This window comes from Nerophis ophidion, linkage group LG05 (assembly GCF_033978795.1).
Source record: "Nerophis ophidion isolate RoL-2023_Sa linkage group LG05, RoL_Noph_v1.0, whole genome shotgun sequence".
Taxonomy (NCBI): domain Eukaryota; kingdom Metazoa; phylum Chordata; class Actinopteri; order Syngnathiformes; family Syngnathidae; genus Nerophis; species Nerophis ophidion.
Genome location: NC_084615.1, coordinates 55,767,366 through 55,786,480, shown reverse-complemented (window position 1 = coordinate 55,786,480; position 19,115 = coordinate 55,767,366). Strand labels below are relative to the sequence as shown.

Genomic DNA, 19,115 nt, shown 5'->3' with positions numbered 1-19,115 from the left:
GATCACCTGTAATCCAATGGAGGGGGTTATGAAGGTGAGGACAGTTGTAGATGAGCAGGTATTTTACATTAGAAAACACCTCATTCACCACTTTGATCCCAATATCAGTGATAATGCCTGGGTTCTCTACCACATCAGCAAGACCATATTTCACAAGCTCCGAATGAGTCATCTTACCTACATTGGAACACACAAACATAACATTATAGTTGACCTGCAGGTATGTTTATTGTTATGTGATGTACAAAATACATGTAATTAGTTTTTCCATTTTATCTTTGGCAGGATGTAAAATGTGTTCTTACATTAATTTCATGCTTATGAAGTAGTTAAATAATCTAATTTCTCAGCATGGATTTTACAGGACAAGAGTGTGCACTGACATTGTAGCAGAAACTCATCCACATATCCAAGATGAAGGGTGTCAAACTGAGGAAACTCTAGTTCAGCCATCTTGAGAGCTGAGAAGACTCCATCTTTGGTCAGTGACGGCTGAATGCGGAGCTCATGAAGCCTATGGAAACACAACATTTTCATCTGACCTGTTGTGTCCGTACTTAAAGCAATAAAACATTTTTAAAAGTGGTGTAACAAGGGATCTCACATTGCAGCTTAAATATATTTGAAACTGTATATGCATTAGGTGTAAGATTACGTCTCCTATCCGCATATTACATTCATGGTCAATTTAGAATGTCATATTTGGAATGTTTGTAAACATGGAGAGATTAGGAGTGTTTGTGTTGCACTGCTAATGAATATTAAAACGTTACATTAGAAAAGTCTCGAAGGTGTGACAAAGCACCTGCGAGCAGCAGTGATGACAAGGTAACCCAAGTCCACTTCCAAAGCATTTTTACAGGCTCCAAACACAATGGTATGCAGGTTCCGAAATCCTCCTGCAAAGACAAAGGAATCAGCTTTCCACCCATCTAGGACAACATTACAAACAGTGAATCCATAACATACAATAAAGACGATGACAAAACGTACACATCATCTACAGTCATATTTTAATCAAAAAACTGAAAGTCCAATGTAGTGGTACCTCGGGATACGAGCTGTCTCGGTTACGAGGAAAGATTCATGTCACGAGCCTCCCGTTGGCGTAGGGAATGTCACAGTGAAGCCCGTAAAATTCGGATCAGGTTCAATCCGGCCCGTAAGATGAGTTTTCTAAGTGTAAAATTGAGCTGTACTTTTTAAATCAAAGAAACCGCTGTTTTAAATGTGTCCACTGGATATCGCAATAGCAATTCTGTTTGGCAAGCAAAGGAAGTATACGGGGCAAACAAGTATACCAAGCAAGAGGTACACTGTAACGCGTGGCTGCAACTCCCCCTCTTGACCCAATGTAAAGCAAACAGGAGTAAAATAAATTATTGGAAACTCTTTAAAATGCTGCACTAGACACTGCATAGTTATGTGAAAATGACTGTCTTCTGTACAAACTTAAAGAAAGTGAACAGTGTGTGATTTACTGCAATACTATCAGTCTTTTTAGGTTTTTATTTTTGGTTTGTTAAAGTTGTTCTCACATTGCACCGCTTTTATCTTTCTATCAATACACAGGGATGCCTAGAAGGCAGAGAACAATTCAACCCTCTTGAATAGTTTCTACCTCATTTTGTATGATTTGTTGAGTTAGCACACGATTAATATGTGGAAATGACAAATTAGGTAGTTAATACATGATAGAATAGTTCATTTTTGTGCTTTATTTTGTTTTTTTCTTCAATCCTAGATGGGCTGTGACTAAAAAGTTGAATTGCTTTGTAAATACGCTGAGATTAAGTCTGAGTTTATTGTGTTCTTCATTTTTTTGAAAGCGCACCAACTTTTTCCTCAGAATTTTGAACTAACTTTTTGTTGAGATAATTATTTGTGATATGTAGATTTTCAGAAGATGCCTATTCTATTTTGGGGCACAGTAAAACAATGAAATCCATCTGAAGTTATTGTAATTGGTCAAACTGAAAAACACGTTGAAAGGTATTAACAAATTACAGATTTTATTGTCAGAAAATACTTTTATAAATTTTAAATTGGCCAATTTGCAGCTAATGGCCTAATAAATGTTAACAAATAAAAGGCAAATTGTTTGAGTTGGTAACAATAGTCTGATTTGTAATGATAAATTTAACTAGTAGCTCTTATCACATACGTACAACAACAGAGTCTGTGCAGATTGCAAGAAGTCTAATTTAAGATTTGAGACTTTTTTAAAGACCATAACAAATACAATTCAAAACCATTTCTCATCCATATTGACAAAAAAGTACAGAAGCATGAACAAAAATCAGAAACCCAGAACAAATTGCAACGACTGAATACTAATTAATTAATTTACTGCTGTTTCACATTGAAAAACAAAATGTTTATGAGTTTTGGCAAATATTGCATTGGCTATTTGTCTGATTTTCCAGTGAACTCCTTTAAAGCCTTTATGTTTAATGTTCTAAAGTTTTCTTGCAGAAAGTGCAATGTGCTTCACATGGAAAGTTTTCACTCAGCAATAACCAGAAAGTCGGCCATGTTAAATGATAACGCACAATATATCATCTTTGAAAAGGACTGTTAGCATCTCCGCTAAAAATAAATGGTTAACTTTTGCAGTTTTAGCTGTCAGAATTGAGCAAGTATTAAATACACCTACAGTACTACTGTCTGCACAAAGTTGGGACAAAACAGAGAGAGAGCAATTATCAAAAAAGAAAGGAGTTGGTTATGGATCGCAAGCGGATAACATTCATATTTGATCAGCTTATTTTGTCCATCCATCCATATTCTTCCACTTATCTGTAGTCGGGTCGCGGGGGTATCAGCATAAGCACAGAACCCCAGACTTCACTCTCTCGTATTTTTCATTCTATAAGGGCCACTTAAAATCTTATAACTTTCTCAAAAATCCACAGTGCGTCTTATAACCCAAAGCGCCTGATGTACGTATTAATTCTGGTACTGCAAACCGACCTCGAAGTAACTTTCTTTAGTCGATGGTGTAATGATTAGTGATACAGTACTTGTGGCCTGTAAGTTGACTGACGGCTTTTCAATAAAAAATAGCAAATACCCATAAGCAAGCAACACCAAAACTTTGATGTTTCATGAGGAATATAGAACAACAATACACACGGCACTTAAAAAAAGCTATCTAAATGTTTTAGTACGACTTTGGTAAACTACAAAGATTTTGACGATCAATTTCCACGGAAATTGGTGGCCGATTGACTGATTGGAACACCGATAGTGGCATTTTTTCGCGACACAAGGTACGTGGCGTCGACGATTCGCCGGAGCCATACTTACAGGTGTAATAAAAGTTGCTCAAAAAACTGGCTTTACCAAACTCAATTACTGAGAAAACAGCATTATAATTGATTAAAGAAAGAATCATGTTCCACAAACCTCTTTTTCTCACCTGATCTCCAGCTGTCCTCCACCACATGTTGAATGAGTCCTCCAAGAAAGGGAACTCTCACTAGCTCAAGCTGCTCTAGATTTCGTGCTGAAGCTAGACCAGTAACCAGGGGTACATATTTGAGGGAGTTGGTTGGACCTGCACAGTTCCGCATGACAAAGGATCTCAAGCTCACACAGAGGAAATCTTTAAATGGCTGAGGTTTGGTGAGACGGACCCACTTTAGGTAAAGGTGGCGCAGCATAGACACACAAGGGATCTCTGGGACATTTACACCTAGAACAAGCAAAGACAATATAAAAACAAAACACTAAATAAACAATGAGATATGTAATATGACAGGTGAAACAAAATAGCCTTCTTTATGTTGGGTGTCTTTTCCCCAAACTTAATATTTATGTTTTTATTTTTGTTTTATTTGCCCAGAAAAATAAAACATTGTAATATATAAACAACAACAATGGTTGACCATGAGGATGTGTGTCCAAAGCTTCTCCAGCTGAATGTAAATGTGTAGAACTGAAACTGTGGCCTATTTTGTTTTACACGACTATATACAAGTCAAATTGTGAACCAATGTTATAAATCGCTGATATTTAACTTAACTGTTTTGGGGTCAAATTTCCACACAGCAAAAGACAGGGGGTCGGATTTATTCCATTACCACTAGCCTTGTTTTGTTATAATCTGTGGAATCACTCTCCGCTACAGTAAAGATTAGATTTTGATCAATTTATTTTGTCGGAGTTCCAGGAGTGCTCTGCTGTTTTTAAGGACCTTCTGCAAAAAAAAACAAAAAACGACTCAAAGATCATCTCAATGACAGCACTCTAATGTTTTTAAGAATCCCTTGCATAATGTTAGTTTTTTGACTGAACTCGCAGGCAACTGGTTGAATAGACCAATTGAAGAAAAAGAGAGAACATAAAATTAAACAATGCTAGTAAAAGTTGAACACCTGGGTACTGACTGCATCGGCAGTTAACAAGCTACAGCAACACATTAATTAGATAAATCACATTACAAAAAAAATTGTATCTGCCAAAAAGGGAAGGACTTAAAAGTGGTGCCTTGAGGAGTTATGTAAATCACAAGTTTGGACCTAAGTGTTTTATGTTTGCTAACAAGGTTAAAACATTGATGCAAGAATCTATCAAAGTGTTTGCAGTGGTCCAAGTTCCTTTATACACTAAGATTTTTGTGAATTTGGACAAAAATGTTTGTTTTGAACTGAACTCAGGGGTTGTCATTCCAAGGCCAGATATGGTCCCCGGGCCGTCAGTTGAGTAGCCCTGGTATACAGTGTACATTTGACATCACTTACTATGGTCACAGTAGTAGAACATAACACTTCCACAATAAACCAAAAAAAACCACTGTATACACATTCAGAATGTGATATGCATACATACAGGATAGAATATTCAAAAGGATAAGACAAGTTTGAGTGAACAGACAATCATTTAAATCTTGTTTTAAAATTTACGTTAAAAAAATTAGAACATTATTTAATGATTAACAATTTCATTTTAGTTGTAATGCAAAAACAATTCTGGTACACCTTACTTACCCACAAGGTGTAGTGTCTGGATTTTTGCGGTGATGGGAATGGTTAGTTTGTTCTCAGCAGGAATTGGGAATGCCCCATTACGGTTTCGGAACTTTCCAAGTATATGAACCTGGGGCATATAGTTCCAAACTGCTTCTACCAGCTCGAGATGGGATGTCTCAACTCCCTGAAATACAGTCAAGTGGGACCATTTCACAATAGCTTTTACTTCGCATGTTGCCAGTGCATTGTAAAATCTTGCTTGTTTTGCTCATGACTTCTGATTTGAAAACCTTCAGTTCATCAACTTTTTAAACAGAAATCCAGTCAAATAAAACGTTTTTTGTATTTTTCCTTTACAAACAAAACTAGGCATTTTCCAATGCAGTTCTGACAGATGACAAATGTTTTTGTTTTGAAACATATCAAAAGGACTTGGCAGTGTCTTACTAGACGTCAGTTATAGTCATTACTGACCAGAAGACTTGGACAGGCTTGTAATGCTTCCAGGACACCAGGTATACTGAAAGCTTCATAGCCGCGTACTCGTCTCCTTTCAAGGTGTCGGGGGTGGAGGCCGTATAGCTGCTCTAGGTCAGGCATCTTCTTCAAAAGTAGCAAAAAGCTGCTATCTGTAAAGCCTAAAGCAGAAAAAAAAATCCATCTTTTCTCATGCTCCTGCAGCTTTGTTATTTTCATTGGTTTTGAGTTTTATAGATGTGTTTATATCATCCTTTAGTACCGACTAGGTATGGAATGCTACACTATATTAACGATAAACCGCAGTAAAACTCCCGACGGTTAGTATTTTTGTTTTAAATTAAAATCATCTGTAAACCCTAATTGATAACCACACTTTGATAAACTCTCAGGCTGGTGATACTATTAATTTACTGATGAAGCAAGCGATCGCACTAATTGCCAACCAGCGAACTTAAATGCTAACATGAGTACGAGGCATTAACACCTTTCCCCATTAAGAAATGACATACAACAATCTAAAATTGTAATAACACATTACTGTTGGAGCAACTAAGATATTCAACAGTGCACCCTATAGGGTGTGCCTTCTTAAAACAGAGTGACAGATCTACAGTATAATTGAGATGGTTATGACACAAAAAGTGTATTCAACAGTAATGACACTTGGAGGACCCTCCCGGTACTGGGAAGTACAACACAACACACTCAAGGCTACTACTATATCGGGTGAAACTAGTGTAAAAGTGACTATACGGGTGTTATTTAATGTTAAGAAAACTCTAATTATATTTAAAAATATGTATCTGTTAAGGTCATAACAAGTTTTTTAAGGTCTAACTATGAATATATTTGATTTATTAATTGTAATCCTACTTCACAAAAATGTGTTTACCACAAAGGAAAATTATAAAACCATTACCATTACCTGAAGATTAGCTCTCTGTTGCAACTCACATTCATAAACATGGTGAAGCGTTTTGTTTTTGTTTTTTTAAGTCATTTTGGAACCATTTTCCACTACTTTTTTAGAAAATTGCTTTCTGACAGACGGCATTGGCGTTTACAGAAAATCATTGTGGGTTTGTATCGTGAAAACCCAAGAAGATACTTTTACACACTCTCTACTCTTAATCGGACCACCAGGTGTTATTGATCTGGGTTTTTATCGCAAAAACCCCAGAAGATACCTTTCCACACTCTCTTCTCTTCATCAGACCCCCAGGAGGTATTAATCCAATACTATGTAATAAGACAGGTATTATGGTCAATACTTATGGCTCATAAGTACTAGCCATGTGTGGAACAAACACACACACACTAGTTTTTTGCAAGAGCCTAAATTTAAAACATGATTGAAGGATTCATTGTCACTGACAGGCCAAGACCGTTAGTGTACAACTACACAACGCAAAGGACAGCAACAACTCTTTGAACTGGACTAGACTGGATAAACAGGTCACACTGGATTTTTCCAACAAGAAATTAACATTTAGATGACTAAGCAGCAAATTTCCTTACAATATGCTCACATGTACTGATTGAACATTCTTGACGCAGTGACAAGCTTAGAATGTTCTGAGAGCAAGAGTTATTTCTTTGCATTAATGCAATATTTAGCTGGTTTCACCCCACACATGAACAAGGAATAAACCTTTAGGCGTGTATAAAAATTGAGCGAAAAATACTACACACGTCCCTTTTTTTTTTAATCCACTCTTTCACACACATTTTTTGCTGAATGAGTGTTAAGATTACATTTATAACATTTCATATACAATAATTCAAATGCGAAATAATTGTGCTGTTTTAGTTGTGTAGCATGAGAGTGAGTGTCATGAAATAGACCTTAACAATTCATTCAATTTGATAATGATTGTTATTATTTACCTGAAGGCATGTATTCCCACCAACGACCAGCACAAAGATCCACCACTTTGATCACTCGGAGGTAAAGAGTTACAGCTTCTCTGAGCTTTCTGGAAAGACACTCCATACATATGATGTCCTTCATAGGAAGATACCTGCAAAAAAAGACCTCTTTCAACTTCATGTCAAGTCTCTATAAAAAAAAAAAAAGTTAATACTTGGTAATATATAGGGATGTAACGATAAACAGTATAATGATAAACTGTGGTAAAACTCCCGACGGTAAGTATCACCTTTCTGAATTAAAATTATCGTAAAACAATGCTTGATAACCACACTTTGATAAACTCACGGATTGTTAACACTGCTCATTTACCAGGGACACACGCCAGCTTGTCTAAATGCAAACATGAATAATAGAGACATTAACTTTGTTCCCCATTAAAAACAACACACCACAATCTAAACAAATATAAAAATACAAAAAAACATATATATTGCAGTCTAAGCAACTAAGCTATTGAAGTGTGCACATTCAACTTACAGGCTGTGATCTCTTCGGCACAGTGATCAATGTATAATTGAAGCAACAATGACAAAAAAAACTCACGCAATGTCACATAAACTGGGAGTGAAGCGTCCCAACACCTGCTTTTTTTCTTCATCACAAAAACAATTACTCTAAAATCTTTATGAATAAACATTTAAACACACAAATGAAAATAATATGGTTCTTTAATAAGCCAGAACAATATTTAATGTTTCTTTTACCAATGAAATATATTGTGTGTCTACTTATTTTATGTTTTTTTAAAATCTTGGTTAAAATATTTGGGTGTATGTATAAATATTTTTTTATAGCACATTTTAAAAATATTGTGATTATAACGTTAACCGTGATAATTTTGGTCACAATAAACATACTATGAAATGTTCATGTTGTTACAGCCCTAGTAATATTAAACTGTACTTTGGTCACATTACCTAAGACACATCAAAGTATTCTTATTTTTAAGTTGTATAAACATGTAGATTATTTTCAAACCTATACAACAGTTATGTATGTAAAAAGTACCACACAAATAATTTGGTTTGTGTACTGAACTTACAATGAAGCACTTATTTAAACCAGCCTGCCAAGTTAAAGTTTGTGTGAACAATTCAACATTTTTACACAACCAACCAATCAACATAAACTTCAGTGTATGTAATGGAGCATTTACAGCAAGAGAGGAACTTACAGTGGTACCTTGGCTTATGAGTTTTTGGGATACAAGCAGCCTCTTAGCTAAATGTTACACTTTAAGCTATGAACAAAAGTAGGGCTCCGAGCCACTTGTTGGTGTAGCCAATTTCACAGTAAACGCTGTAAGATCTGACCAAAATATTCAATGTATCACTCAAAAGCTCGTTACATAATAGTTAGCAAGACATAACATTTTTTCCAAGGTTTTGAAGGAAAAAAGGGAATGTGAAGGACAGTGCTGAGAAGAGGTGGATATTATTCAGTGAATTAAAGAAAGAAATCCTCAAAAACACGACAGAGCGTGTAGCAGGCTAACTTAGTGAAGCAGTTTGAGCGTAACAATGCAAATCTACACCATATTGAAGCAGAATAGGTCGATCACACCAGCCAAGGATGTTAAAATATTATCGAAACCGCAGACATTTGTCTATGAAAATATGGAGATGCTGCTATGGGTTTAATTGAGAAGCAGCTGGAAGGAAATACAATAGATGTCCAAGTCAAATATCCATCCATCCTTTTTCTACCTTTCGGAGCTTGGGGGTGCTAGAGCCTATCCCAGCTGAACTCGGGCAGAAGGCGGGGTCCACCCTGGACAAGTCCTATTGTACATTATTATTACATTACTTCAGAAAACTACTGTACTTGTTTTTGATACAATAGCTGTTGTCTAAAAGTAATTTTTTTCTTATCAAAAAGCATCCTATACGTTTAAATTGTGGTGTTTTGGGGTGCCCAGGATGGAATAATTTGATTTACAATAATTTCAATGTTAGACATTGATTTGAGATACGAGTATTTTGGGGCATGCTCTGCGTCACAGAACCAATCCAACTCATAAGCAGAGGGAGCACTGTACATGTCACAGAAGTTAACAGTAACATCAAAAAAAAAAAAAAGAAAATAGAACTGATATTATCATACCTGAATATATGACAGAGAACTTCATGGGACAGTTCGTTGATGCAGTCTTTAGGGTCAATAGGCCTTTGTCCAACTTCCCCTCCATCAGTACCCCCAAAAAGTTGGAGTTTAGGCGCCTTCTTCCTTGGACCCATGTCTTCCACGCTACTGGTAAGTCTCAAATGCATCTAATTTTCTTCTTTCCACATCGTGGAGATTATTTCTCAGGCATGACTCCAAGTTCTAAACACCAAAGCAAATACGTTCAGGTGAAACAGATAGAAAACTTATCCCAACTCATTGAAATTTGTGATAGTTTAACGACATGCACCAAGCATACAAATGTATGCGGTAAAATACCAAGCCGCTCGGCACAATAGTACGGGCGCAAATTAATTAAACTCATTCTCTATGTTCTGTACTGCTGGAATAATAATGACAATGTGTTGTAGATTGTATTTCTTATTTTTTATGTATTACTTGGATATCATTTAAATTACAACACTGAAGTATTTAAATTACAGATGCATCTCTGTTCAACTTGAAATATTAAATTTGTTACCAGTTCGGGCAACAAAAAATACCTTTTTATTCCATCATTATGTACATACTATTGTTCTTGTAGTAATTATTGGGCTAAATCTGAGTCCTAGGGTACTAAACGCTGTGATCATGTGTGCTTGTATCATGACAACAAAGTCCCTTGAATACAATGATCGATAAAATGGAAGTGGATGAAAACATGCAAGAGGGATTTGGTTTTCAATCTAACATTATGTGTGTGTTTAACCAGCCTTTAAAAGGTAGAACAGATTAAGGTGTTTTAATTTTAATTTGTTTCATCCTTTTTGTGCAACAAAACCACTGAGAGACTCAACATTGAACGGCCATTAACTTCCACCAGCTGAGAGACAGAAGGATATGATTGGGATTTATCAATCAATCAAATTGTATTTATATAACGTATGTGACCATTAGTGGTTTAACAGAACAAATGTATTTTTTAAAGTGTCTATATTTTTCCACATTTACTAATCCATCCATTTTATACCGCGTGTCCCTTTCTGGGCTGCGGGGGGTGCTGAAGCCTAAGGCGGAAGGCGGGGTACACCCTGGACAAGTCGCCACTTCATCGCAGGGCCAACACAGATAGACAGACAACATTCACACTCGGGCCAATTTAGTCTTGCCAATCAACCTATGGTAAGATCTGATAGCTCAGGCACAGCTAATTTCATTACCTATTCTGTGTTATTTGTTTTATGTTGCACGATTGCGCCAAGAAAAAAATCCTAGTTTGTGAAGCCATTCTCACGCAATGGCAATAAAAACTATTCTGATTCTTATTCTGATCCCCAGGGGCATGCCTTTGGAGGTAGGAAGAAGCCAGAGTACCTGGAGGAAACCCACGCAGTCACGGAGAGGACATGCAAACTCCACACAGAAAGACCCCGAACCCAGGACCTTTGTATTGTGAGGCACATGCACTAACCAGTTTTCCCAACGTGCTGCCCAATTTACTAATCATATTGAATAAATGTTGTTCTTCAAGCCAAGACATTTTTTGGCGTTAAAGGGGAACTGCACTTTATTTTTTAACGTTGCCTATCAATCACAATCATTATCAGAGACAAAACCACAGATGTATTTTTTTGGCATTCTAAAGATCAAAACACATAATGTAAGATGCAACTAATGGGAGTCCCCTGTTTAACCTTCAAAGCTCTTTACAACATCTTCAAAAACCTGCATTAAAGTTGTATATATATATGCTGTAAGTATGTATATAAATAATGTAGTAACAGACAAATTCATAAAAATGTGTTAAATGTACAATATTTACCTTAATTGTTCATGTTAAGCATGACAGGAACTCATTTTCCTGGGCGCATTGATTTCATTCTTCTGGCAACAAACTTGTGTTTGCTAATCTTTTGGACAAGTGAGGATTCCTAACCTTATCTTTTGAACCTAAATATACGGACGAGCACGAAGTTAAGTTGAAACACTGGTGAGACGGGAGCCGAGAGAGTTAAGATCGTCATGACTCGGTGGCGTAAATGTGAAGCTTGCTAAACTACAGTATGTTCAACAGAAATTTGCTTCTGCTACACTGGGAGGCACACACAGTTTTTATCTATAGAAACTTCTTGTGTCTGGCGAGGAAGACACTGCTCAAAGAAAAAACATCAAAACAGAAGACATTCTTATTGCACTAACAAACCTGCAGTGGTAGAGACCTTTTTCCACCTACTATACCCAAAATGAACTGGAAACGTGCCCGGCCAGCTTGATTAAACGGACAAATGTCCATAAAGTAAGTCACAGTAATATTGATCATTATAAATGCAGCACATCATGCTTGTTATTACAACTACATACACTGTCGAGCTAGCTGTGTAAAAAGAAAACATGAAATGTGGACTAATACTTTACAGATACTATGATTGTTCCTGTTTTGCCAGTCAGTAAGATTGGTGTCATATTGCATTGTGTTGTGTATTACAAACTCAAAAGCCATTTAGCTGTTGACGCAGACTCCAGCTTAAGTCTCGCTAAAGCCATAGCATGCCGTCTTGTTACAATACCAACAAACAGTTCCTTAGTCTTCGCTCTTACAATTATACATCTTGGTTACTATACAGGTTCCATTTCCATCCATTTCCTACCGCTTGTCCCTCTTGGGGTCGCTGGAGCCTATCTCAGCTGCATTCGGGCGGAAGGCGGTGTACACCTTGGTCAGGTTATCACTTCATCACAGGGCCAACACGGATAGACAACATCCATCCCATCCATTTTCTACCGCTTGTCCCTTTTTTGAGGTTTGCGGAAGGTGCTGGAGTCTATCTCAGCTGCATTAGTGAGGAAGGTGGGGTACTGTTGGTGGTTTTTGAATGCATTTTTAAAGTGATTTAGAGGCGAATGTGTTGCGCCAATCCATCCGTCCATTTTTTTACTGCTTGTTCCTTTTGGGGTCGCAGGAGGGGGGGGGGGGTACTGGAGTCTATCTCAGCTGCATTCGGACAGAAGGCGGGGTACACCCTGGACAAGTCGCCACCTCATCCCAGAGATAGACAACATTCACACTCACATTCACATTATACAGGTTACAAACAATAAATGAAGTACTGTTGGTGGTTTTTGAATGCATTTTTAAAATGATTTAGAGGCCGAATGGATTGCTCCCATTACCAGCATTTTTTATAAATCTTTAGAATGCAAAGATAGGCACAATTCCCCGAAAAAAGTGGAATTCCCCTCAAGGCTTGTCACTCACTTTCTGTGGTGGGGGGTGGTAACAATTGGGACACCACGCTGTCCCGTCGCAGTTGGGAGAGTGGCTGTGCCAGCAACCTGAGGGTTCCTGGTTCAATCCGCACCTTCTACCATCCTAGTCACGTCCGTTGGGTCCTTGAGCAAGACACTTCACCCTTGCTCCTCCTGATGGGTCCTGGTTAGCGCCTTGCATGCCAGCTCCCGCCATCAGTGTATGAATGTGTGTGTGAATGGGTGAATGTGGAAAGTGTCAAAGCGCTTTGAGTTCATTAAAAAGGTACAAAAGCGCTATACAAGTATAAGGGACGACGTGGCGTAGTGGAGGAGTGGTTGTGCGCAACCCGAGGGTCCCTGGTTCATTCCCCACCTTGTACCAACCTCGTCACGTCCGTTGTGTCCTGACCAAGACACTTTACCCTTGCTTCTGATGGGTGCTGGTTAGCGCCTTGCATGGCATAATGGAATGGGTAAATGTGGAAGTAGTGTCAAAGCGCTATGAGTTCCTTGAAGGTAGAAAAGCACTATACAAGTACAACCCATTTTCATTTAACCCATTTACCATTTGCAGTCACGGGGCAGCATGGTGGAAGAGGGGTTAGTGCGTCTGCCTTACAATACGAAGGTCTTGAGTAGTCCTGGGTTCAATCCCGGGCTCTGGATTTTTCTGTGTGGAGTTTGAATGTTCTCCCTGTGACTGCGTGGTTTCCCTCTGGGTACTCCGGCTTCCTCCCACTTCCAAAGACATGCACCTGGGGATAGGTTGATTGGCAACACTAAATTGGCCCTAGTGTGTGAATGTGAGTGTGAATGTTGTCTGTCTATCAGGGTTGGCCCGCTGTGATGAGGTGGCGACTTGTCCAGGGCGTACCCTGCCTTACGCCCGATTGTAGCTGAGATAGGCACCAGCGGCCCCCTCCCGCGACGCCAAAGGGAATACCGTATTTTATAGTATGCGCCTAATTATCGCATGCTTAGTATTACCGCCTGGTCAAACTCGTGACATCACGAGTGACACTTCCCCAGTCATCATTTTCAAAATGCAGGAGGCTGATTTCAATACCGGTAATTTGAAATTGCATAAAGGGAAGAAGATTAAGAGATAATCAGTAGGATTTAAGGTCCAAGCTTACATCACACTCAAATTTTTACTGCATACCTTTGGTAAGTGCCGGAGTGATAAGAGGTTTTAAAATAATTACCGCATCTTTACTTTTACCGCATGCCTTTGGTAAGCGCAGGAGTCAGAAGAGGTTTTAAATTAATAAGCGCCCGGGCGACAATTCAAGGAAATACGGTAAGCCTATGAAATTGATGGCATTTGCAGTCACGTTGTTGTTGTGCAAACAGACTGGGCAATTCTGTAGCTTGCAGTGACCGCGCCCTCTGGGCATCTGCGTCAAGGTAGCAGACTTTAACAGTCCCTTTAATTCATTGGAAAACACATATTGTTTCAGAGAGAATTTCAAAGCTCGTGGATTCATTTTAAAGACACCAATGTGACATTTCTAATGGATACCTGATTAATAAGAGAAGAGAATGTGTGTTATTTCTCAAATCAACACAGAAGAAACAGTCGTTGCTCGTAAAGAAACATCCAAACTAGGCGCGTTGCACGATGAGGGTTTGGAGCCTTGACAAAATAGGTCATCAATGTTTTTAGTTTAAATGCTGACATTAATAGGCTGGAGCCGACGCTGAAAGAGCGAGACCACACGTAAACACGTCCCGGCACCGCTGAGCTATGCCTCACCAAGTCTATCCATTAGGTAGAAATACACGTCACAGCCAACGTCGACGTACAATGCGGGGAACAACACGGAGGAGTTCCAGGTAATGTTATTATTGTTATTATTGTTATGAAACCCAAAATCGGCCCACGTCTTTGTCGAAGCTAGCTTACTACTAGTTAGCACACCCGCAGCTAAGAAATGTACACACAGATAAAGCAAAGTTGACCTGTGTCACATTTAAATGTTTTGATGACATACCTGTTTTGTTTTGATCCATTCTTCGGAATGGCATATCAGAGATACTTGACACATGAGATAGACTGTTATCACTCCTGGCGGGATTAATGCTCAACTTATCTTCCCATGCTACTACTTGGGCTAGGCCGGTTGTCACTTCCTGTATGTGTGTCACGTGGGACTCTACAAGCCCCGCCCCTTACCAGTCAAGTCCGGTGTCAAGCGAAATAAGTGCTCGCTGCGAAATAAGTGCCCAAGCGTGTCGGGGCATATATTTATAAGAGAGAAATATATGCCCACCCTATTATATACAGCATGGGTGTCAAACTCTGGCCCACGGGCCAAAACTGGCCCGCCGTGTAATTTAATTTGGCCCTTGAGGCAATATCAATTTAGCATTAGAGCTGGCCCGCCGGTGTTATACAGCGTCTGTGCCGCTGTAACACCGCATTCACCGCTAATACTCATACTTGCCAACCCTCCTAATTTTCCCCGTAAACTCCCGAAGTTCAGTGCCCCTCCCGTAAAATCTTCCGGGGCAACCATTCTCCCGAATTTCTACCAATTTCCACCTGGACAACTATATTGGGGGCGTGCATTTAAAGCACTGCCTTTAGCTTTCTCTACAACCTGTCGTCACGTCCGCTTTTTCTCCATACTAACACCGGTCACATAATATTTGTGGCTTTTACACACACACACGCACAAGTGAATGCAAGGCATACTTGGTCAACAGCCATACAGGTCACACTGAGGGTGGCCGTATAAACAACTTTAGCACTGTTACAAATATGTGCCACACTGTGAACCCACACCAAACAAGAATGACAAACACATTTCGGGTGAACATCAGCACCATAACACAACAGAACAAATACCCAGAATCCCTTGCGGCACTAACTCTTCCGAGAAACTTCCAGCAAACTGACCAATAATTAACGTTTTATTCATGCATTTTCTCTTGCTACATCAAGGCTTGAATTTTTGGTTCATTCATTATTGTTATTTTATTTTCAAATGTATTATTAGCCTGTGGAAAAAATGTGATATTTACCTCAGAAGATTGCAAATAGAAAAAAAGGCATAAAAGATGTATTTAAATTTTATTTGATATGCCATTGATATTTTTTTAATTATTATTATTATTATTTGAAACTGGATTTTGCATGTCACCTTTATTTATTGAGTCAACAATGTTAAAGTTCGATGATTTGGTAAAATTGCAAACAACTAAAATGATGTGCAAAGCAAACTGGGGACGGCGTGACACAGTTGGGAGAGTGGCTGTGCCATCCACCTGAGGGTTCCTGGTTAAATCCCCACATTCCACCATATAGTCACGTCCGTTGTGTCCTTGAGCAAGACACTTCACCCTTGCTCCTGATGGGTCCTGGTTAGTGCCTTGCATGGCAGTTTCTGCCATCAGTGTGTGAATGGGTGAACGTGGAAATAGTGTCACAATACAAAGGTCCTGGGTTCGGGGTCTTTCTGTGTAGTTTGCATGTCCTCTCCGTGACTGCGTGGGTTTCCTCCAGGTACTCTGGCTTCTTCCCATCTCCAAAGGCACGCCCCTGGGAATCAGGATAAGAATTAGAATAGTTTTTATTCCCATTGTTTGAGAATGGATTCACAAACAAGGAATTCTTCTTGGTGCAATCGTGCAACATAAAAAAACACATAACACAGAATAGGTAATGAAATTAGCTGTGCCTGAGCTATTAGATCTTATCATAGGTTGATTGGCAAGACTAAATTGGCCCGAGTGTGAATGTTGTTTGTCTATCTGTGTTGGCCCTGCGATGAGGTGGCGACTTGTCCAGGGTGTACGCCCTTTCCGCCTTAGGCTTCAGCACCCTCCCGCAGCCCAGAAAGGGACAAGCCGTTAACAGTTGTTCAATGTTGAGTCTCTCAGTGGTTTCGTTGCACCAAAGGGATGAAACAAATTAAAATTAAAACACCTTAATCTGTTTTACCTTTTAAAGGCTGGTTAAACACACACATATTGTTAGATTGAAAACCAAATCCCTGTTTTCATCCACTTCCATTTTATCGATCATTGTATTCAAGGGACTTTGTTGTCATGATACAAACACACATGATCACAGCATTTAGTACCCTAGGACTCAGATTTAGCCCAATAATTACCACAAGAACAATAGTATATACATAATGATGAAATAAAAAGTAATTTTGATAAAGTATGTTTGACATGCACATATACACACAGGCACAAAAAACGTTTACCATAAGGTGTATTTTGTAGAGATGCACAGTTTTTTTTTATACCAATACAGATTATTTTCTGCTTCTCAAGACCAACAACCGATAACTTATTTATATCTATTATTTATTAAATGTAGATTTAAGTGTAGTTTGTGCACACTTGGAATTAGGAAATGTGAAACAGTGGATTTGTTTTAACTAAATATAGGATAGTTAGTTTGCTCGTTGATGATTTTGTTTGGTTTTATATTGTGTAGTTATATTTGTGGGGTAATTATTATTCTGTAACTGAAAATTGTTTGCCTGTTTTCTTATTGATGCTTTTATTTTATTTTTTATTTTTGTCTGTATTGTGTAGCTAAGATTATATGCTTTTACTTGTAATTGTATTGAGTTGTGGACCCCAGGAAGACTAGTGGGTTGTTGTGGCAACCAGCTAATGGAGATCCTTAATAAAAAAAAAAAATCAAATCAGTTCCTTAAAAAGGTAGAAAAGCACTATACAAGTATAACCCATCCATTTTCTACAGCGTGTCCCTTCTGGGGTCACGGGGGGTCGCTGGAGCCTATAACCCATTTACCATTTTTTACCATTTAAATATAACCTGCTACCAAAGAATGTACAACAATTCTTCTTAATTAAAGAGGAGAAATATAACTTTAGAGGAAAATCAAATTTAAAACATTAGTATTCACGTACAACACTTAGAACCTTTAGCATTTCAGTATGTGGAATTAAATTATGGAATGGATTAAGTAATGAAGTTAAACATTGTACTGATATGATCCAGTTTAAAAGGTTGTTCAAATTAAGAGTGCTTACAAAGTGCAAAGAAGAAGAATTATGAGAATTACTTTTGAACTTATTAAAAATAAGATATTCTTTACCTCAGTTGGTTAATAATGACTGAATTAATTAATTACATATTACAAAGCTGTTGTACATACTAATTCACAGATGTCATTCTATTATAAAAAGGTCAGTAAATCATGTATATATTTGTAAACGCTCTGAAGTGGGAAAGGGGTATGAATAAATAAGCTTTGCTTCTTCCTACTCCTTTTCGGACATGATGTAAAGTGAATAGTATGAAATTGTGTGATGTATTATACTGTAAATGTGTTCATCTTTGAAAATAAACTAAAGAAAGAAAGAAAGACAAAAAGGCACACATTTGACCAATCGACCCTTCGATTTCCTGTCCACATTGAGAAAATAAGTTGTCTGTCCATACAGGATCTTATTTTGTATTAATTTATTTATTCATTAGTTTTTTTTAAACCTTCATTTGTAATATTCAACAGTTGCATACACGCAGATAAATAATAATAATCAAAACAAGTGCACACAGTATAAAAACAGTACAAAACAAAACAGTGTCAGGGGGTTGTAAACTCAATAAAGCAACTAAAAGAGAATGCAAAATATATATATACATGTGTAAAGTAATAGGCTCACACAAGTTGTGTAAATAATCCAAATTTGGAGTACAGTATCATAGTTTTCACAGCTTTTTGGTTGTTAGCGGTAGAAAGTATTTTAAAGTAAAGTTGTAATTATTTTTTTAAAGGTACAAAAAACAGGTCAGGTATTGAGAAACTTCCATCCATCTATATCCTACCGCTTGTCCCTTTTGGGGCCGCGGGGCGTGCTGAAGCCTATCTCAGCTGCATTCGGGCGGAAGGCAGAGTACACCCTGGACAAGTCGCCATCTCATCACAGGGCAAACTTACATTTATGAATATAAAACTTAGCCAATGAGGTTGCAAGGGTAAAATTAATTTTCCAAATGTTTTTTCTCATAATGTGTAAAGCCAAATAGCACATCTTTAAAACAAATCACAAATTTGTCATGAATATTGTCCAGGATGAAACGACAGTTGCCATTCAGGATCTTATGAAGAAATATTCCTATTTTCGAATGACTCAAAGTAATGTAGTGCATACGTCAGCCCGTAGTATGTATACAGATCATGCACTGTGTGCTAAAACCAAGCAGAAGGCAGGTCGATGGGATACTAAGCACATACAGTACAGATACAGTATTGCCAATACATGTACATAGTTTTACATTAAACATGTTATATATCATTGAAAATGTTGGAATTTGGGGTTTTACATTTTAATTTGTTGTTCATGATCATATTTATTATATATCAACAAAATCAATTTAAACAGAA

At 38.0% G+C, this 19,115-nt stretch overlaps 1 protein-coding gene across 1 annotated transcript in view; it reads right to left on the bottom strand.

Annotated features, from left to right (window-relative positions):
• The window catches only part of fbxo38 (F-box protein 38), a 36,356-nt gene extending 21,476 nt beyond the window's left edge, over positions 1-14,880 (bottom strand). The window contains exons 1-9 of the mRNA XM_061901541.1: positions 14,733-14,880; positions 9,490-9,711; positions 7,341-7,474; positions 5,448-5,611; positions 4,992-5,157; positions 3,422-3,697; positions 806-899; positions 384-514; positions 7-177 (exon numbers count right to left, since the gene is read on the bottom strand). Coding sequence (XP_061757525.1) covers positions 7-177; positions 384-514; positions 806-899; positions 3,422-3,697; positions 4,992-5,157; positions 5,448-5,611; positions 7,341-7,474; positions 9,490-9,656 — 1,303 coding nt within the window. The 5' untranslated portion in view covers positions 9,657-9,711; positions 14,733-14,880. The remainder of the gene's footprint in view (positions 1-6; positions 178-383; positions 515-805; positions 900-3,421; positions 3,698-4,991; positions 5,158-5,447; positions 5,612-7,340; positions 7,475-9,489; positions 9,712-14,732) is intronic.
• Between the last annotated feature and the right edge of the window lie 4,235 nt (positions 14,881-19,115).